General features: G+C 40.6%; 1 protein-coding gene across 1 annotated transcript; it reads right to left on the bottom strand.

Annotated features, from left to right (window-relative positions):
• Positions 1 to 235: 235 nt before the first annotated feature.
• On the bottom strand, positions 236 to 20,971 carry LOC142104185 (vomeronasal type-2 receptor 26-like). Its single transcript, XM_075188709.1, has 7 exons — positions 19,688 to 20,971; positions 18,312 to 18,376; positions 15,078 to 15,369; positions 11,705 to 12,163; positions 8,330 to 8,554; positions 6,672 to 6,795; positions 236 to 1,143 (listed from the first exon to the last, which is right to left on the bottom strand). Exons 1-7 carry the CDS (start codon positions 20,969 to 20,971, stop codon positions 236 to 238), a joined length of 3,357 nt encoding a protein of 1,118 aa, XP_075044810.1.
• Positions 20,972 to 22,131: the final 1,160 nt, after the last annotated feature.

A 22,131-nucleotide genomic window follows, 5' to 3' on the forward strand; every position in this document is an offset into this window, starting at 1 on the left:
TACTTTCTACTAATTCAGGGACCTGTTTTATTACTACTAATAATAAATAAATTGTACATCAAAATATTCCATGTAAGTTTATTATTTGGCTTTATAAGAATAGCTTAGTCATAGCATTATTAAAGGATAGACCATACACTCAGCTTTTTTAATCCTTAACTCACACAAATTATATTAAATGATTATAAGGTAACGTTACTATAGCAAGAAATATATGCAGTTTTATTACAAAATATCATGACTTTCTATCGTCAAGCAAATGCAATTTTGTATTCATTTCAGGTCTACATAATATAACATAACATTTTGGAAAAAATATACAGCCTAAAAGTCCAGCGTTTGAGGTCAATATGGAAAAGATCTCCACAGCCACCATGTATTTCCCTTTGGTGCTCAGATAAGCCGGGATCATTGCAATCCAGACACTGCAGAACACCAGCATGCTGAAGGTGATGTATTTGGCCTCATTAAAACTGTCTGGTAATGTCCGGGCTATAAAGGCTGTAATAAAACTCACAGCTGCAAGAACCCCCATATAACCCAGGACAGAGTAGAACCCAATAACTGAACCTTCATTACACTGAACGATGATCTGTCCCTGATAAGAGTGTGTGTCCAGCTCCTGGAAGGGGGGGGAGATAGACAACCAACTAATACAGATCATAACTTGGACAGATGAGCAGATACAGACTACACAATTGGGCAGTTTCACTCCCATCCATTTCCTCCACACACTGCCGGGTTTGGTGGCTCTGAAAGCGATGCAAACCATGATAGTCTTGGCCAACACAGAGGAGACAGCTATGGAGAAGAGGATTCCAAAGAAGATCTGACGCAGCATGCAGGTTATATCTACAGGACGACCGAGGAACAGGAACACACAGAGGAAGCTCAGCATGATGGAGACCAGGAGAAGGAAGCTGAGGTTCTTGTTATTAGCTTTTACAATAGGTGTATCCTGATGTGATATAAAAATTCCCAATATTAGCTGAGTTATAAAACAGAAGAAAACTAAGACTGAAATAAATACTGCAGATATCTCATCATTTGTGTAGGACAGAAAGTCTTCATATTTGGGAATGCACAAATCCCTCTTTTCATTCGGCCATTCATCATCCTGACATTTAAGGCAATTCTTACTGTCTGCAAAATGGCATAATTGATAAAGACAAGTTATTGCACAGTTTTGGGCATATTTCAACAACGAAAACATAGCGGAACTTAAGAGTTTAGAGGGCAATTAAATAAAATATTCACCCTAATTTTTATGTCTAAATATATTACAGGTCAATGCAAAGCTTTATTTTTGGAAGTAAAATGCTTGAAATAGATATCATTGGAATAATATGAATCTTTAATAAGTGATTATAAAATTGTATGTAGCTAAAGAGTTTTACAAAATGTAGTTTGATAATTTATGCATCACAACAGTTATACAGTTCTCGATCCCCCAAAGTGTCAGGTTAAAGATAAAGTGAAAATACGCAACTTACTAATTCATCAGTTATTTATCTAAAACATGTATTGTAAATCAACAATGCCAGTTTGTCAAACTGGCCAGTGCCACTCATATTTTTATTAAGAATGTCAGAACTTCCCCTTTACATTTTCTACAACCGGCCCTTGAATTATCCACTCACCTAGACTGTGGTAAAGGCATATGTCAGACGCCTTCCCCGCGCCTCCCCGCTGGTCAGGGACAGCCTTTTTTCTCTTGCGAAGCGATCCGTTGCTAGGCAACGGAGACGCTTCTTCCAGGAATCACCAGGCGCATGCGCGCACGTTGCCACAGCAACAGGACGCGCTTCCTGACTTCCTGTCAGTGGTCATCACGTCTGACCGTCGCCCCCTGTCCAACAATGAGCTGCTTCTTCCTCCTATTTAAAGATGGCTCTGTCAGAGCAACTAGTTAATCTAGCCTCCAGCATTTCCTATGTTCTATTGCATTCAGTCTGACTTCTTGTGTACCGACCAAGCTCCCATTGACCTCGTTTTGGATTATCCCTCTGTCTTGTACCACACTCTCCGGATTGACCCTTGGCTTGCTGACTTCTCTTCGGTTCCTGATTCTGTACCTTGTTTGCCCGCACGTTGCCAGACCACAGCCAGTACGACCACGATTCTCATCGCCACCTCGCGGATAGCTTCCTCGGAGGGCCGCGACCTGCACGTCGTTTACCACGAAATGCAAACTTCCTTGCGGGGGTTCCTGGTGAAGACCGGCGGCATGTTATACTCCGCACCTCCTAGTGTTGCAGTGTCAATATCCGCAGGTAGCCGTATTCTCACGTGACAGTTTGCTCTGGCCATGTCTACAGAAATGCCAGGTGAACCACCGGCCCGGGACCTACTCCTCCATCTTGCTCACAGAGTAGAGAAACAGGAGTCCGAACAGGCGCAGCTCCTCCAATGCATCCAATGAGTCGCTGTACGACTTGAGTCCCTTTAAGCTTCGGTGACCTCCTCCCAGGCCACTCCTGTAACTAACTCCGGAGCCGCGGCCTCTTCCTCTTCTTCCATAGCGGTATCTACCACTTCTCTAAGACTCTCCCCGACGGACAAGTTTGATGGAGAACCTAAGAAATGCAGGGGATTTCTTAACCAATGTTTGATTCATTTCGAATGTAATCCTGCTTCATTTCCCTCTGAATGGGTGAAAGTAGCCTTCATCATTCACTTCTCTCTTATCCAGACAAGCCCTTGCCTGGGCCTCTCCACTGTGGGAACGGAATGACCCTATCCTTTCTATCGTATCTTCCTTTATTGAGGCATTCCGGAGAGTTTTTGATGAGCCCGGCTGGGTGTCGTCTGCCGCCTTCCGCCTTCTGAACCTTCGCCAGGGGTTTCTTATAGTCGGTCAGCATGCGATTCAGTTTCGCATGCTTTCTTAAATGGAACAAGGAGGCGTTGGTGGCAACACTTTGCCAATTATTACCGGCAGTTTATGCCGCAATTCTCCACAATTGCTCCCATCACGCCCTCACTCAGAGGGCGGCCGATCCCCGGGATTGGTTCTCAGAGGCCATCACTGCGCTTGAATCACTTAAAAAGGCCTTCTTCTCTGCTCCGGTGCTCGCTCAGCCAGACCAAAACAGACCCTTCTTCTTAGAGGTTGATGCATCCTCCCTTGGTGTTGGGGCAGTACTATCTCAAGAATACATCTGTGGTAGCCTCCTGCCCTGTGACATCTTCTCGAGGAAATTAGCCCCCTCTGAAATTAATTATGGCATCGGTGATAAAGAATTACTCGCAATCAAGTCTGCGTTGGAAGAATGGTGTCACCTCCTTGAGGGCGCTCTCTACACTGTTACTGTCTTTACTGGCCATAAAAATCTCATCTACCTTCGAGATGCCCGCTGTTTGAATTTCCGCCAGGCCAGACGGTCTTCATTTTTTGCCAGGTTTGACCTCAAACTTACCTACCGTGCCGGCTCCCTAAACTCCAAGGCTGATGCTCTCTCTCGGTCATTTGACATTTCCGATGTTCCATCCACTGTTGAACCCCCACCTGTGATCGAACCTTCCTGCATAGTGGCGATCACTCATACTCCCCCTGTCGGTTGTTCTTTCCTGGTACCCCACCTCCGTCTGAAGACTCTTCCTTGGGCGCATACTTCCAAGTTCGCCGGACATGCCGGGGTTGAGAAGACTCTCTCATTATTGTACTGATACTACTGGTGGCCTACTATCCGTATGGACATTCGGGACGTTATAGCCTCTTGTGCCACGTGTGCCCAAAATAAGGTTCCTAGGCAACTCCCCGCTGGCCTACTGCAAACCATTCCCATTCCTGACCAGCCATGGTTGAGCATCCCTATGGATTTCATCACAGACTTACCTCCTAGCTGTGGCTTCAACACCATCTGGGTAACAGTGGGCAGGTTTTTGACTATGGCCCACTTTGTCCCTCTGAAAGGGTTACCCTCCGCTTCCAAATTAGCACTAGCCTTTGTCAAGGAGATCTTTCGCCTCCACGGGTGCCCTCGGGAGATAATCTCTGATCGTGGTGTTCCGTTCATATCCCGCTTTTGGAGGGCACTTTGCAGGGACTTAGGTGTTACCCTCAAATTTTCTTCGGGCTACCATCCACAAACCAACGGACAGACGGAATGGGTAAATCAAGACCTGGAATTGTTCCTCCGCTGTTTTTCATCCCACAATCAGTCCAACTGGAGTCTCCTGTTGCCTTGGGCCGAATTTGCCCAAAACAATCATAAACATTCTTCCTCAGGATCCTCTCCTTTAATGAAGGGTTAATGAAGACGCAGGCCTGACGGCTATTTTAACAGAGCTTCAGGGACAATCCTTCCTGCTGCTCTGTCTCTCTTTTGACTCAATCTCCATCCCATGAGGCTAAGTACCAGGGGTCAGAGGAGTTGGTGATTACCTGAGCCCAGGTGCACAGCCTCAGGAGAATGACCGCATGACTGGATGACTGATTAGCTGAGAGTGAGACTTTTGCTACAGAGACTGGACCAGACAGTTACTACGCAAGTAACTGTCAAACAAAAGAAACTGCAAAGTTGTAGCAATTATAGTAAAATACTCATTAATATTACACCATGAACACATTAAAAAATGTAGTTATGTCACTGTGTATGAACAATATCCTTTATTAAAATGCTTAAAGTATAATAAACACATAGTAACACATTTAAAGCTATGGGACAATTATATGATTTCTTCGTAGTAATCTATACTACATGAGATGAGCAAAAATTAGTATAACATATGTTTCTAAATAGGGATCAATTTTTGCAATCTGAGTGGAAAAAAATGATACAGACTCATTTAAAATTAGTTGCCTGAAAGTAATAACGTAGCATGTAAATTACTGAACCACATGGTGAACAAATGCTTTTTTTTCAAGTTGGATATCCTTGAAGTATTTATAACACTGTGATTTTATACATTTTTTCAATCATATTGTACACTCTTATGGCTCAAAACTAAAATACACATAGTATATGTACAGTTGTGGCAGGGCGGGATCACCCACTCAGTGACCTAAATCTTCCTGGCCGTCATTCTATGCTCCCATTCATTCTCCATGTCATTTAATCTCAACTTCCTTCAAGGGTAGGTATATGGGAAGGGGGGGTGTATTAATGTTATCTTGTAGGTTTGTGTATTTTAATTTTATCTGGGGGTATGGGTGTATTATGTTTTCTGGGGGTATGGGTATATTAATGTTATCTGGGCAGTATGGGTGTATTATGTTATCTGGGGGTATGGGTGTATTATGTTTTCTGGGGGTATGGGTATATTAATGTTATCTGGGCGGTATGGGTGTATTATGTTATCTGGGGGTATGGGTGTATTATGTTTTCTGGGGGTATGGGTATATTAATGCTATCTGGGCGGTATGGGTGTATTATGTTATCTGGGATATAGGTACATTAATTTTATCTGGGGGTATGGGTGTATTATGTTATCTGAGGGTTATGGGTGTATTATGTTATCTGGGGGTATAGATGTATTATGTTATCTGGGGGGTATGGGTGTATTAATGTTATCTGGGGTATGGGTGTATTAATGTTATCTTAGTGGTATATGTGTATTATGTGATCTAGGGGTGGGGGATGGGTGCATTAATGTTGTATGTATATATATATATATATAGTAATCTGACTTTACTTGATAAAAGATAATTGGACGTTCACAAAATGTATCCACTCCAATAAAAAATGTGAAGGTTTCATTGAAATCTCCAGCAATCTCCATCTGCTACTACTGGTTGCTTGTTTCAAACAGGGAGTGGTGATATCAATGCCCCACCCACATGATCCGTTCATTCATGAGATTGGGAAATTTACAAATTTATATGCATGTTTATTGTTACGGCAACGAGTGAGGCATAAAATCATAGAACTAGTGGAAGAGGTCTTCACCTTTAGCAGCCGCCTTTCCCGTAGAGACTGGTTACGCTCACAGGTACGCGGATGCCCCCAAGACTTAAGCTCAGAGTAGTATAGGTTTATACTCACAAGGCCACGCACAGGTACAGGAGGTAGAGGCAGGCCAGAGATCTGTGGACTGGACGGAGCACCTGAGGAGATGTTAGCTACCAGCAGGGTCAGGGTCACCGGCAAAGGTTCAGAATCCGGGTACAGGCAATAGATCAGGGTCACAGGCAAAGGTTCAGAATCCGGGTACAGGCAATAGGTCAGGGTCACAGGCAAAGGTTCAGAGTCCGGGTACAGGCAATAGGTCAGGGTCACAGGCAAAAGTTCAGAATCCAGGAACAGGCAGAGGTCATACACAGGCAATAAATCTAAGGTTCAACACCAAACAATAGCTCAGGAGCAGGCAGCAGTACTGGAAACAGGACACTATAACTGGCAGAGAGGCTAAGCCCTCCCTGCCTAATATACTGCAGCTAGCCAATCAGGGCTTTGCCCTGTAACAAGCCTCAATACCAGGTTAATTAATCAGCCTAAATTAATCAGCCCGCATGCTGTACACTAGCGCACGCGCCCGGCTGCCCTGTGTTGCCGGTGCGTGCTAATACTGATTTCGGCGTCCGGCTGTTGCCTTGGCAATGGTCGGGGCCGTGAAACCGGATGTGACGTCCTGGTCGTCATAGCGACGGCTGGGACGCCAGGTACCAGAGGCAGTGAGTCTCAGCGGTGCCCGCGGCTCTTGACATTTATAGAGCTCATAAAATGTACCAGTTGTATTGGATATTTCTCCCTCGGAACACGGAGCACAGTCATAGCAACAGGTATGTATTCCAGGTCTTGGGACCTTTCTGCTCCCAGGTAAACACATTTCTGAGCAGCGAGAGTCTGGAATCTGAAATAGAGATAATATATTTATGTGACAGTTTTCACGTATAATTTTTTTTTACAATTTTCAATGTTTTAGATCTAAGTCTTGTGTAATCACCATGTCTTCCCGATGGATTATTAAAATATTTTACTGTATGAGTCCCCATCACTACATGGAGATCGATCTATCACCCTTTATGTAAAATGTTCTTTTTCTTACTAACTTTTAATGTTCCTCCCTCCTATTTCACAGTATGTCGCCTTGTTCTAGAAATCTAATTTTCAATAATCTGTCTTGCTGGTCTCTGTTAACCCCTTCACTGTTGAGTAGTTTCTCATCCCTGTGCTGAACCTTTATTGCCATTTTTTGGGCTAGTCACATTTCAACATCAATATCTGTAATTTGTTTATGCACAAATTATACCTTGTTTTTTTTTCAAAAGACTTTAAATATTCAGAAAATGACACTAGTTTGCTTAAACTTCCAAAGAAAGTGAATTATTAGAAATGTGTGTATTTTTTTTCTAAACACTACCAATAAATACTTTGTGATGATTGCTTTGGCAGCCAATCTCCAAAACAGCAATAAGTAGGATTTTACCCATAGGTTGTCATAATAAAATCTACACTTGCAAATGATATTGCATTTTTTTTGCACATTTACATGGTCTTGAAATGAAATATAAATTGTGTAGGGATAATATAGATATCTATTTTTTTAAAAATGGGCTAACCTACTTAATCAAAAGAGGGTACCCCTGGGTTCTTTGACCAGGGTGGGGGAAGACCTAAGCAGTTATAGAAGCCAATTCTCCCCTTATCCTACTAATTTAGATTTCACTGTAGTTTACGTTATGGTAAAATAAGTATTGTTTGTTCAACAGTTTTGTAGGAAGACATAAGAACCTACGGTAGCATAAAATGTAAATGCGGCCCAGACTAAATGTGTTATTTAATAAATGAAAAATGTAATAATTTAGGGGAAAATGTTGTTAAGGATGAAAACATCTATGAATCTATCACTATATGTTTTGTATAATGAAAATGTGTAATTAGGATAATGCACGCTCTGTTGTAAATTATAACGTTATAAAAGTTACCATAGAGTCTGTGACCATTAGGTTAGAACAAGGCCACAGAGCTTTTATACAGGTCATAGAATGCTGAGGTTACTTCTAATATGCAGAGAATTTTAAGGGGTAGGGGCATCGTTTAATCAGAATATTCATTGATAGACCGATCTTCATAATTCCTTATATTACACGCAATGTTCTTAAGGTTGCAGTAATAACTGAGGGTGCAGCCTACAGGAAGTCACATGACACAACTTCCTTTTTCATATTGCAGGTGTATCCTCTGATTAGGAAACATTTGTGTCCATTAATGGAACATGAGAGAATGAATCCTACTAATCCTCATGTCAGAAATATGTAAGTGAAGCACCTTACATCGGATGTTCACATACTGTTTATAGAAAATAATATTTATGGAAACATCAATTAAAATTGTCCATTGATGTGATATATATAAGAATTAAGTAAACAGTGATTGCACCTAACCTGATTGACACCCTTCTTCCATGTTATTGCACTTTCATTGATTAAAAGCTGCCGATCTTCTTTATCCAATGGTCTGAATTCTCCAACTTGCCATGATCTCACTTTGTTTTCTTTTGTTATTATCCAATTTAAAATCTGATAATTAGTGATAAAATCTCCATTTTCATCAAAAATTAGAGGTGAGTCATCAAATGAATATTTAAGATTCTTCAAATAGTGATGTAACTTTAAAGCAAAAAAATTTAAGCTAAATCATAATATTCTGCACAATATACAGATAATTTAAAATGATTAATTAACTATATAATATTATGGATATATTGATTCAGCTAGTGTCCACTGGCTATCAATGTGGAATTTGTATGTTCTCCCCGTGTTTGCGTGGGTTTCCTCCGGGTGCTTTGGTTTCCTCCCACACTCCAAAAACATACTGATAGGTTCTTTGTCTGCTGACAAAAAAAGGACTCTAATGTTTGAGTTTTTCCTATGGTAGAGACTTTATACTGTCAGGAACTGATGTCAATGATTAAATATTCTCTGCATTGCGAAATATGTTGGCACTATATAATAACTAACAGTGTAATGTAGCCCCTGACCATCTGTGGGGCAGTGTAGGTGTAGACACCTAATACCGGCCACCCAGGTGTAGCTCAGCCCTTTCTAACCCAGGCACAATGAGTAGTTCACTTCACTGATTCAGTCTCAGTTGTACCACGGTCAATCCTCTTGCCCTGATCTCACTAGAGGGTACCTCTTCCTCTTTAGCCGTTCCACACCCGACCGACATAAATACTCATGCCTGGACTTTTTGTCACACTTGCTCCTCTAGTGAAGTCTCCAGCTATCTCGTCTCTCCAGTCGGTCAGACCAACTTAGAGAAAACTTTGATTTCACATCGCTACTCTCAGCAGTTATACTGACTCCTCTCTCTCTGCATCTTGTTGGGTTTCAGAACCTATCTCTTGCAACTCAGGTTCTTGCTCTCACATACATCATTAGTTACAGTTGAGTCTCAGAGTGTCCCTCTCAGTAACCACACAACCACTATCCCTGATCCCTGCTATACTGGAAGAGGGTACTGGCTACATTCAAATGCTCCTGTCCTGCCACTATGCACTAGCCTGTCATACAGGTGGTTTCATTCATACCCCATCACTCAGGGGCATCACACAGGTACATTCATTCAAAAGAAACATTAGATCTAGAAATGTAGAGAACTGCATGTGTAAATTGTATAAGTAAACATGTACTAAAATGCAAGATATCTTTATTTTGTGTGCATCTAATAAGAAAAAAAAGAAAAAAGGTATTATAATATCTGATACAAATCTCAGGCATAGGGCAGCAGAAGTAGTGCCACAAGTATGTACTTCATGTGGTGTCCCCATCAGGAAATTTTAAGCGTTGCAAATCAGAAAAAAAAATGTATTGCCCCACTGGTAATAAAATAGCATGTCACTATAATATAATAAAATAATAAAAATTTCCCTTACATATAATCATTAATGAAATTTGGCTTACTAACTTATTTATAAAATAATTTGACCCCCGTAAGATTAATTAATAATAATTTTTGCCCCTCTAAACAAGAAATCATGATTACTCTCATAATTAAAACTTGTATTTTGTCTCCTCTTATGGTAAGAATGGCCAGAGAGATCTAACAACATGCTTTTTTTATTCTGTTAAATCTCGGATGAGTTTGACTAAACCATCGGCAGGATAGGTGTTTTAGAAACGACACAAATTGATGGAGATTGGATTTGGGAATGTCAAAATCGCAGGTTAATACATATGGTGACTTTGCACATTCAAACCCTAGTAATCAAATCGCTGAAAAAAAATCGCAGCTTGATACATTTACCCCCAGGTCTTTATTAATGGTGTCAGTTTTTTAGATCACTTGAATTGACTGTAGAGAGGCATTTCTCCACTGACAGACAATTATAATGTGCAGCGAGCTCTGATTCTTCTGCAGAGTTGCCTGGATGCGCACGCGCCCATTTGTTTCACAGTCTAGGGACTCACCTACAGGAGATGCCTTGGCGTTGACAGGTGAGATTATCCCAATATAGCTATATTGGTTTATGTATATGCTGTACCTACTGACACATAGTGATTTATATGTTTGCTTTAGAGTGCTGGACAACATTTTCTTTTGTTCTCCCATACACGGGGTCTTAATTGTCCTGGCTGCACTTTTTCTAATTATTTCCTTCACTTCTACACATTTCATTAAATTAAAGAAGCGTGTATTCTTCTTTTTCACAGATTAAAAACCGTACACAAATGTTGCATATTCATATAATCTGAACAATTTTCTGGAGGGAGACACAGTTTGGTGCAAGTTTCGGATAGACTGATTACACAGGAATTCTGAGAAATGACATGGTTATAACAGGAAATGTGCAGATGGGGTCTATTTATGAAGACCCCCTCAGATATCTAGATTTTCTATCACTGCATAAATAAAAACATAGAAAACCAGCCCCCAAAACAAAATAATTAAAAAATATTATTTTAATTCTAAATAATTTTTCCTGTGGGCACACCCAGCTACCGCCATCCTGAGATGGTGATAGCAATCAGAGTAGTGCTTGTGCTGCTTGGGAGACCCCAAGCGATGGCCACCTGTCTGTAATAACCTTTACTGGCCGGGGCATTTAGTAAATAATTGGAACCCTTACATTTTGCGATAAAAATCCCCTTTTTGCAGGATTTAGGGCTTATCTCCCTCTAATACATAGACCAATTAGAGAGAAACTACATCAGTATATGAATATACCCTGCATTAAACAGCATTGTTTGTGAGTCTCTTTGTGGTTTCCAGGTTCAAAATAAACCTGAACAATTCATTCAAATTAACACATTGATTTGAAAATAAAACTCTTCCATAATTACTCATCTTTATACTATGTAATATGTAGTTAATGATGTCATTCCTAAAGAAGGTATTTTCTTAAATACATTTCCAAATGGACGTCAGTTGGAGACCATCATTTGTTAATATAATTTTGTTACCTGATGTTTAATATAGTAGAATTTAGTTTCCATTTTTTGATGTTCATTGTACAGAAATAAGTGCATATTATTTAGAGCACGAGCTATAACAGTGACTGCTAAATACACTCGCGGGAAAATCCCATAGTAGCTAAAATGACGATGTCGTGTAATCAATTCTTTTCCAGAGCATTTATTAAGACTTATATTATACATGGGGCCATAATTATAACACTGTGGTTGGCCACTGAAGCAGCAATTATAGTATAATACACAAATATGTTCAAGTAACTTATCTTTAGGGTAATTGTCAGGTATAATTTTCATAAAGAATGGCAACATATCTGGTAATAGTATTTGGAAATTGTCAAGTACCAAACTACCATTAAATATCTTGCCAAAAAAATCTATGAGAAACTTGTTATTTGCCCAAATAGGACTCAGGACTATGGTCCGGTCACTGAGAATATCAGATATTTCATCTACACATCTCATGAAAGTCTGAGAAAATGTCCCACAAAGTATTATAACTTTAGCATTTGATTTGCTAATTATTTGAGCAGTCCTTTTATTTATCCAGTCTTTATGGTTGAGGCTCATTTTTATGGTGAAAGCAACACAGATGCCTCTTCTGGTCACATAATTTGTCAGAAGTTCAACTTCCATATCTCCGCTGTCATCATCTGAGGCTAAAATTCCAATCCACGTCCATCCAAAATATTTCAGAATTTTAGATAACATTGAATAAATAGTGCGATCATTTTGAAGAGTTCTGAAAAAAGTTGGATAAAAACGTCTGTCACCTAGCGCAGAATGTGTTGCACCATAGCTGATCTACAAGGAACAAATAAATACAATAAGTAAAATATATTTTACAATTTAAAGTATGACTGCCTATTAAACTTTGGGAAAATCTCCTTGGTTTTGTGAAGTGAATCACATATTGGGCCACAGTGACTATATTCATTTCACAAAGATTTTATTAAAAGTTCAAACGAAATATAGTTTCAAAATACATTTTATAGATTTAAGCAACTTTATTATAGATATTTAATTAATATGTCATTATATTTGACTTTTCATATAAAACTTGCAGTTTACGATCAATTATTTGAAAGACATTCTAATTAAAAAAGGACATTTAAGTAATATAAACAAAATTTATGGTCTGTTAAGCAATACATGTGGAGATCTCCGGTACAGAGGAGTAAAACCCCAGCATTAGAATTATTTAATATATTGTTATGTTTGATATTCTTATGAATTTTTTGTCTTAAAAAAATATTTTAAAAGACAATTTTGTTAAAAACAAATAAACTTCAAAAGATAATTTTGTTTCAAATTTCAAAACATTTTATAACCCACCCTTCAAAAATTAATTAGCCATCAATGAAACACTGATAGTTATATTAGCAACTTAAAATTTGCATTTTTTGTACATCCTTGTACATCCGCCATTACATCATTGACACTCCTTGTTTCCCACCAAGAAACCCCCAAAACTTAACCCTTTCAGCAACAAGCCATCACCAAAGTAATTCAAGACAATATAGAGGCAGGAGAGCAGTTCAAACAACTGTGAAATTATTTTGAATATGTAGAAAACATTCAGAGCAACTGATGATCAGATAAAGAGCAAACACAGCTTGCAACTGGTTAATGAGCACAGAAAAACTTTCTAGTAATGGTAGTCTCAAACAGCTGTAGTAATTAGAGGTCTTCAGAGACATTGGCAATCTGTTGAACTTCAAACAATATAATAACAGTTCTGATAGTAAGCAATATTACTCACAGATCCATTATTAGTAATGGAGGATAGCCAATATATCTAATCACATTAAGGAAGCAAAAGTCCAAACGCAAGTGAGACAAACCCAGACTCCCTCAGTGCAGTATCAGCAGGCAGAGTGATTTAAAAAAAATTATTTCCTAGTCAAGATTTGTTATTGATTTGTATTTTACACAAATGTAATCACTGATTGCCACATGTGTGCAATTAACTATTGTGGTTTCTGATTGGTTTCTACTTGAAAAAATAAAGTAGGATCACCCTCATTACACCAATTTCCATCTGATGAAAGTGCAGTCTGCACAAAAACGCGTCAAGGTTCTTTATCATCATGGAGCTGTAACATCTATTGACATATCTAAGCTGATATTGACAGCTCAAATTTGCTGCTATACTAATTTTCAAGTAACGGAGGATCATCATCAGCATCAATTTTTATTTATATAGCGTCAGCAGATTCCGTAGCGCTTTACAATTGGGAACAAACAGTAATAAAACAATATTGGGTAATACATACATACAGAGTGGTAAGAGGGCCCTGCTCACAAGCTTACAATCTATGGATCCTTCTATGATATTGAAATTCAGACAACAGACTCAGCATCAGAGTCATGTGACCGAGACTCTCACTATTTGAGCTACACTGGCGTGATCTCTACCCTTCATAAATTTGAAACCTGTGCAGGATGCTGTAACTTCTAAGCGCAGAAACCTTTGTGAGTAGCTGATAATTCTGTAAATTTAATCAGCAGCTTTATGTGCATATTGCAACACTTTCATTCCAGGAACTGAACTGTAGAAATATAGCCTTTATAGTACTATTTTGGCCAAAGGAGTACCAAGTAGGAACTGTATAACTCCTCAACGCAGCATTTGATTATCATATATTGATTGCATTTCCAGTGTTTATTAGTTGAATACCAGTCATATTTGTGTGTTTTATTGGGTTTTTTTTTTTCATTTATAAATAAATATTTTATGTATTATTATAAAAGGGAATGTGACACTTTTGATATTAATATTAATTGACTATCTACTTAGTGCAGTCACAGTGTTTTCATCTCGGTACAATTTCTATTGGAATAATTCCACAATCCTATGTGACAGCAGCTGCTATTTTGTTTAAGCTTTTATTCCTTAGCGCCTATAGGTTTTTTTTGTCTAAGGTGCGTATGTGGAGCTTGGCCAATTTAATCCGAGTGACACATAAACACCTGTAGATAATATTTATTCTTTCCTAGCCAGCAGACAATTGTTTCATATAAGCAGTTATATGTTCAAGCTGCAGTGCTCACAGTAGAATTCAACATAAGCTGGATGACAAAAAGCTGATATGAAATAGGAGTGCTGTTTGCCAAGGATCAGAGTCAGCTATGAAGCAGAGACCAGTAACTGAACAATCGCAAAAAATAGACTGTACAGGAGTCCAGAGTAACTTCTATCATTGACAAAGATTGCGTAGAACAGGAGGGAGGATTAAACTCCATGGGGCATATTTACCAAATGGCAGATTTGAAAAAGTGGAGATGTTGCCTATAGCAACCAATCTGATTTTAGCATTCATTTATTTAGTGCATTCTACAAAATGACAGCTTGAACCTGATTGATTGCTATAGGAAACAGCTCCACTTTTTAAAACCCGCAGTTTAGTAAATTTACCCAAAAGTACAAACAGGTCAGGAGAGACTCATTTCCTAAATCAATGAGGCAGTTGTGCGAGGACTCATGTAGCTGATGAGGCAGTCCCAATAGCCTATCATCATGCTTATTATCCACTAACCCAAGAGAACCTTATTTGCTTGCATTTAACACAAACCACGATTCTTGCCACAGGAGTTTTGATGTAACTACCACACTACACCAGAGAATACAAACTATCCACAATCACATTGACAAGTCAAATATTCATTATTGCTAACATTATATTCAATTGCTTTGGACAACTAATGTCTTGTTTACCTGTGAGTACCGATATACTCCTAATAATTGGGCTATTGGTACAGTCATTTCTGAATGGTGATCTCCAATAAAACCAATCACCTTGCCTCTCTCTGTACAGGAATAATTAGGCACCATCCGTCCTGGTCCAGATAATATCTGTAATACACTTTTTATTGCCTTATTCCCAGCATTACATGAGTCATATACATGATATCCAAGTGTTATATTAGGTAAAATATAAGAATTGTTGTTAAGTTTCTCAATGGCAAACTGAAAAGTCAGTAGATTTTTGTAATATTGCGGCGAAGGTCTGTGAAACGAAAATACGGTAAATTGTCTAATTATATGTTTTTTTAAATGGAAAAAGTAGCTAAAAAAACAGTGGAACAAAAATAAAAATATATGTATTCCTACTCACAGGCACCCAAATCACAATATCAACGAGGGCCAACTTAACATAACATTTCACAGACTAGAACCAATGATGAAAAATGGGCAATATGTTGAGAGCATCAAAGTCCTTATTTTAAGGGCATTCAAAAGGATTTGTACACCTTGCTTCTCTGTAGGTTGCTGTAGACGGGAGCCGTAGATTTTATCTGACCTTTAAAAAGTGAGACTGAAGAGATAGTAACAGAAAATATACTCCAAACAGGTGGCTGCCTAAGATGTAAATCTGGAATGTCACCCACAAGCTAAAAACATAAATACATGGATAAAAAAGGGGATAAACATCATAAGGCGCTGCTTATACCATAATGAACAGGACATACATCACATAAGTCCAAAACATGGTCATGGAGTCCAATGAATAATGAGAGGGTTCTTTATCCGATCCACACAATGGTGAAAAAATCTTCTTTGCGATACAAGTTTCTTTCAAGAGGTGCTCATATTCATGAAGCAGAAATATTTGAAAGAATACAAGAAGATGCAATAATGTATTACCTTCAATCAAAATGTGTTAAAAACATATTAAAACGTAAGTAGAGAGATATATAGACCTCAGATTTCATTTCAGTAAAGATATAGACACTCCATTAATGCCAGGTAATGGCCGCCTTACAGATTTGGCCGATGGTAATGGCTCATAACGCAGTTCTGTTATCCAAGAGTCCACTGGATCGTAGACACTTCAGAACAGGTGAGACGGTTAGTACAAGGCTGGAGATTGACTGTGCTGACGCATTTCAACCTTCCACAGGTCTTTTTTAAGGCATATATAGTCATTCCAATAGAGCAACTATTTATAATAAAGGAGCTATATCGTGTGATCTGCTCAGGCTTCTATCACCTGATCATTTTCAAAGAGGGATAGATACAATATAGCAATAGTATGATTCATATAACATCAAACAATTCCTAATACAATCTAAAATACATAAATTCAAATGGTAGACAAATTCACAGATAATTTCGAACCTCCCTCTCTCATATACTTAATCACATGGGGCCTGATTCATTAAGGAACTTAAATTAAGACGTTTCATATTTAAGTCTCCTGGACAAAACCATGTTACAATGCAAGGGGTGAAAATTAGTTTTCTGTTTTGCATATAAGTTAAATACTGACTGTTTTTTCATGTAGCACACAAATACTTGATAGCTTATTTGTACACTGAAATTTAAAGTTGATATTTGTGTGCTACATGAAAAAGCAGTCAGTATTTAACTTATGTGCAAAAGAGAAAACTAATTTTCACCCCTTGCATTGTAACATGGTTTTGTCCAGGAGACTTAAATAAGAAACTTCTTAATTTAAGTTCCTTAATGAATCAGGGCCATGATCTTTAGAGGTCATCAAACTTATTTCAGAATTCCTCATACTTAACACAGCTCTTCCTGGGAATCTGGTATTACATTATATCCTTATATTGACACAGACTGCAATTGTTTTCTTATGTATAAATTTCGATGTATACTGGCTCCAGTCATGTGACCCCCAGTCCCTCCTAATCATATGACTATTAAGTATATTCTAGGGCTTCCCCATACTGCTAGCTAGATGCCGGTCCGGTCACGTGATCACTCGTATCACATGACTATGACGTGTGCGGAGGACTCCTTCTAGGTTAATCTTCACTCTCATTCAGAGGCAACTCTGGTCATGTGATATGGCTACCCAATGGACAGCCTTTAGGCGGTGGCATAGATGAATATACACATATAACATAGTCCATGATTATGCCCTAAAATTGAGATAGCTGCAATTGGGATCTTAATGCCAGTTTTGTATATTCACAAATCTTTTGCCACTCATATATGTAATAGATAAATATGCAAGAAATTTTAGAGCCTTTGCATTAAAAATATAAAACATTAATTTAAGAATTAATAATGGACTAATCGATTAAGGATTTTTTTTAAAACTTTTTATTTAAAGAGGAGACAACAGAAACCGTACAGACAACAATTTTGACACGAAAGAACTTAATATTCAAGGTGCATCCTCTAAGTTTTATACTTTTATATCGGGGGGAGGGTGAGAAGGGAAGGGAGGAGAGGGAGGGGGGGGTAGAAAGGCACAAATATTATCAACAATATTGCTAATGAGTGAATAGGCACGCAAAATTGGAACATTGCTAGGAAAGGCTTAGACACATAGTTACAATGACTGCCCAAAAAAACAGAAACATACTGGCATTACTCACCAGTCGTGCACCATATCCAGCCTGGGGGGATCCAGAGGCGGCCCAAAAGCTATGTTCCAACTGCAGGAGGAGGAGCCGCATTGGATAAGCAGCTACGGCTTTCTAGAAAGTACCACGGGGCCCACACCTTATCGAAGTTATATGATTTGTCATGGAGGTAGCACGTTATACTCTCCATGCTTTCGACATGTCTTATGTATGACCGTAACTCCTGCATAGAGGGAGCTCTAGGGTCTTTCCAGTGCTTTGCTATTAGGGATTTAGCAGCTGCCAGAATGTGGGAGATTCGCTTGTTAGAAGGCGCACTCTCGTCAGGTATAGGGCGAGAGAGAAGGAATGACCAGGGATTCTTACTTATCTGTTGTTCTGATACAGAGTTTATGAGTGTAAGAACCATGTTCCAGAAAGGAACTATGCGAGGGAAGGTCCACCATATATGTAGCATCGTACCTCTCTGGCCACATTCCCGCCAGCAGCTCGGAGTGGCCATAGGAAACATTCGAGACAACTTATCAGGAGTATAGTACCACCTATAGTACACTTTATAGGCAGTGTCCTTAATTAGTGTGGAGATCGAGCTCTTGGCAATCCCCTCCCTGACCTCTTCCCAGCATAGATCGTCTGGGGGAGGGCCCAAGTCATTTTCCCAATCCCGCTCATGTCGGCCTGGAGTATCAAAAGTATAATCTATGAGCCAATTATAGATTAGGGAGATCATCCCTTTGGTGAGAGGTGAGTGTAAACACATATACTCAAAGGAGGTCGGGGCCCGGAGAGCCTCCTGGCGGGGGCAGAGACATGGCGAAGTGTCGAACCTGGAAGTACTCAAAAAAGAGCGGACGAAACGGTTCAAATTTATGATGGAGTTCAGACATAGAAGCCCAAGTTTGATTAACCACCAGGTCCGAAACCACCCGTAATCCCGCCTTTATCCAGAGCTTAAATTGCTTGGTTGAATTGCCAGGAGGGAAGTGTGGGTTGCCCCAAAGTGGAGTCAAAGGTGAAATAGGGGAGGACAATTTATATTTGACCCGGCATGAGTCCCAAAGGGATAAGCAGAATTTAAGAGATTGAAGAGAGGAGGCCGCTGGTGGTCTATCTATATTGGCCAAGCCCCAGAGTGATGCCATGGAGGGGACCCCAACATAGTGGGTCTCCAGGTCCACCCAAGCTATGGACTGGTAAGGTGCATAAGTTACCGCCACCTGGGTCAAATGAGATGCCAAATAATAAAATTTAATGTCTGGATAACCCCTACCTCCCCGAGCCCTGGGCTTCTTAAGCACTGCTATCGAAATTCTAGGGGGCTTGGCTCGCCATATAAACTTTAGGAAAGAGGAATGCAAATCCCTAAACACAGAGTCGGGAACCTTCACTGGAAGAGTCTGGAAAAGATACAGAAGTTTAGGGACCAAGTTCATCTTGATAGCAATAATCCTCCCCACCCACGATATGATATAGCTCTTCCAAATCTCCAAGTCCTGTTTGATTTTTGACAGGAGGGGGGGGGAAGTTTTCCCGATACAATCTCTCATAGGATGAGGTGATATAAACTCCAAGATATTTGATCTTATTTGGCTGCCAACGTAGTGTAAAATTAGTCTGTAAACTGGACCTAAGGGAAGGGGAAGTGTGGAGGAGCATGGCCTCAGATTTAGAAAAATTTATTTTATAGCCAGACAGTAGGCCATATTCATCGATAAGTTTATATAGGGTGGGTAGAGACTCCTGAGGGTTCGTCAGAGAGAGAAGTATGTCATCTGCGAAGAGAGATATCTTGAATTCCCGCGGTCCCACTGTCACACCTGAGATTGACGTCGACTGTCTGATCATCGCCGCCAAGGGTTCTATCACTAGAGCAAAAATTAAGGGCGAAAGGGGGCAGCCCTGTCTCGTCCCGTTGGAAAGGGAGAGAGGGTCAGAAAGAGATCCATTGACCAGAACCCTAGCTGAGGGAGAGTTATAGAGGGCAGATACCCCGGTCAGAAATTCAGCTGTGAAACCGTACGCCTTCAGAGCTAGGGTCATAAATTCCCAGGAAATCCGATCGAACGCCTTCTCAGCATCCAGTGAGAGCATCATGGCCGGGAGGCACCTTTGATTAATTATTTGAACAAGGTCGATCGCGCGGCGAGTGTTATCCCTGGCCTGGCGACCCGGGATGAAACCCACTTGGTCATAATGGATTAGACCCGGAAGGACTCCATTCAGACGAGTAGCCAGGATCTTTGCGTATAGCTTAATGTCAACATTGAGAAGGGAGATAGGACGGTAGCTTGCACAGTCGCTAGGGTCTTTCCCCTCCTTATGTATAACTACAATACGCGCCTCTAACATTGATTTCGGAAAGGGTTCACCATGTAATACAGCATTGAACAAGGAGCGGAGGTGGGGAACCAATGTCTGGGAAAATCTTTTATAGTAGGCTGCGGAGAAGCCATCGGGCCCTGGGGCCTTGGAGGACTTTTGGGCCTTGATAACTGCTAGTATTTCCTCCGACGTAATATCCTCATTTAATTGTTGGACTAGACTGTTGGAAAGGGTAGGGAGGTTCGCTTGCCTCAGGAAAGCTGCTATCGTGTCCGCAGGAGGAGCATTCCCAGGGTTTAGAGCATCCAAGTTGTACAGTGTAGAATAAAATTTCTGAAACTCTCGCCCTATCTGATCAGGACGGTAAATAGGTAAGCCGGAAGGAGACTTCAGGGCCATGAAGTTGTTTTGAGATCTCTGGGCCCTCAGACGGGAAGCTAGTATTCTATCAGCTTTATCTCCTTTTTCGTAAAACGTCTGCCGCAGCCGTTTCAGGGCCGAGGCAGTGGATTCAGAGAGAAGGAGGTTCAAATCGGATCTCACCTTTAGAATTTTGGCCAGTACCTCTTCATCTGGAGATAGCTTATGCTGTCTTTCCAGAGTCTGGAGTTGGATAGTTAGTGACGCCCGTTTGGAAGTGGCCAACTTCTTACGGCGTGAGGCCATACTAATAGGATGGCCTCGCACCACTGCCTTGTGGGCTTCCCAGAGGGTCATGGAGGAAGTATCAGGGAGGTCATTAAAGAGAAAATACTCGTCGAGGAGGGTCCGGAGCTCCAAAATAAGTGACTGATCATGGAGAATGGAGTCATTAATGCGCCACGAGGCGGGACGAGGACGGGGTACTATGTCTGATAGGTCAGCTGAGATAGGAGAGTGGTCAGACCAAACCATCGGGTGTATGTGAGCTGCCCTGAGTCTTAAAGACAAATCGTGGCTGAGGAAGACCATGTCTATTCGTGAGTAGGTACCATGAACCGGGGAGTAAAATGTGTAATCTCGGGATGAGGGTTCCCTGAGCCTCCAGGAGTCAAAGAGGAGATGATGGGAAAGAAGGGATACCAAGGCCTTAGATTTACGGGACTCCGAGCCACTGACAGGGGGGGGGGCACAGTGGACGATCTATCTATGCTATCATCTACTACAACATTGAAGTCCCCTGCCATAATCACCTCTCCCTGGCGTACCTGAGAGAGTAGAGAATCCAGGGCAGCCAGGAATGAACGCTGATTCTGATTTGGGCCATATACATTAACCAGGGTGCATACAGTATTATTGAGCTTGCCCACTAGGATTAGAAAACGACCTTCAGGGTCAGAATGAGATGTCAAAAGCTCAAAGGTTACGTGGGATGCAAAAAGTGTGGCTACTCCTTGCTTTTTTTGTCTGGGGTCACAAGCATGGAAAGCAGAAGGGTACCGTTTAGATTTCAATTCTGGATGTGAATGACGGGTGAAATGTGTTTCCTGGAGAAAAACTATGTCTGCTCTATGTTGTTTAAGTGTGAGATAAAGTGTTGTACGCTTTTGTGGGCTGTTCAAACCTTTGACGTTTAATGAGAAGATCCTAAGAGCCATCTGGTGGTGAAGACAGGGCCGCCTCAGGTCCCCCAGCGAGGATCAGTCGCACTACAAATGAAAACAAAAACAGTTCCAAGTTAACACAAATGCAATAAGGACAGAAAATATAAAGAAGTGCCTGGGGTAGAAAGGGAGAGGAAGGAAAGGAGAAGGAAAAGGGGGAAGTAGGGAAGTGGGCAGGGCCAACATGTGAGGACACACCTGGTCCATGAAGCCGGCCAGGGAAGGTACGGGGCTCGATTAAGGATTTTAATTCAAAGAAGGGAATATTTTATATCCAATTATCTTATAGATAATCAGGGCCGGATTAACCCGTGGTCTAACTGGGCTACAGCCCAGGGGCCTCGGGCACCCAGGGGGCCCTTGACAGTGCTCAGTGGCATTATTGAATAGGGCGGGGGCACCCCTGGTCCGATCACTGCTGCTGAGCCTGTCACTGTAGTCTTTCCACGGTGCTCAGTAGTTTCCTTACTGAGGAGATCTTGTGAGTCTCACTCTGTTGTCCTGTCACTGTAGTCCTTCCAGAGCGCG

The sequence above is a fragment of the Mixophyes fleayi genome, chromosome 10, assembly GCF_038048845.1.
Source record: "Mixophyes fleayi isolate aMixFle1 chromosome 10, aMixFle1.hap1, whole genome shotgun sequence".
NCBI lineage: Eukaryota > Metazoa > Chordata > Amphibia > Anura > Limnodynastidae > Mixophyes > Mixophyes fleayi.

Excerpts from the sequence above, each read along its gene's own strand:
- LOC142104185 (XM_075188709.1), bottom strand. The coding sequence starts at position 20,971 with ATGGTCTTCCTCAGCCACGATTTGTCTTTAAGACTCAGGGCAGCTCAC. Across the intron at positions 15,370-18,311 it reads ACGATCTATGCTGGGAAGAG|ACCTTCGCCGCAATATTACA; the intron begins GTCAGGGAGGGG and ends TTCGTTTCACAG. Across the intron at positions 8,555-11,704 it reads AGATATTTAATGGTAGTTTG|TTACATCACTATTTGAAGAA; the intron begins GTACTTGACAAT and ends TTTGCTTTAAAG.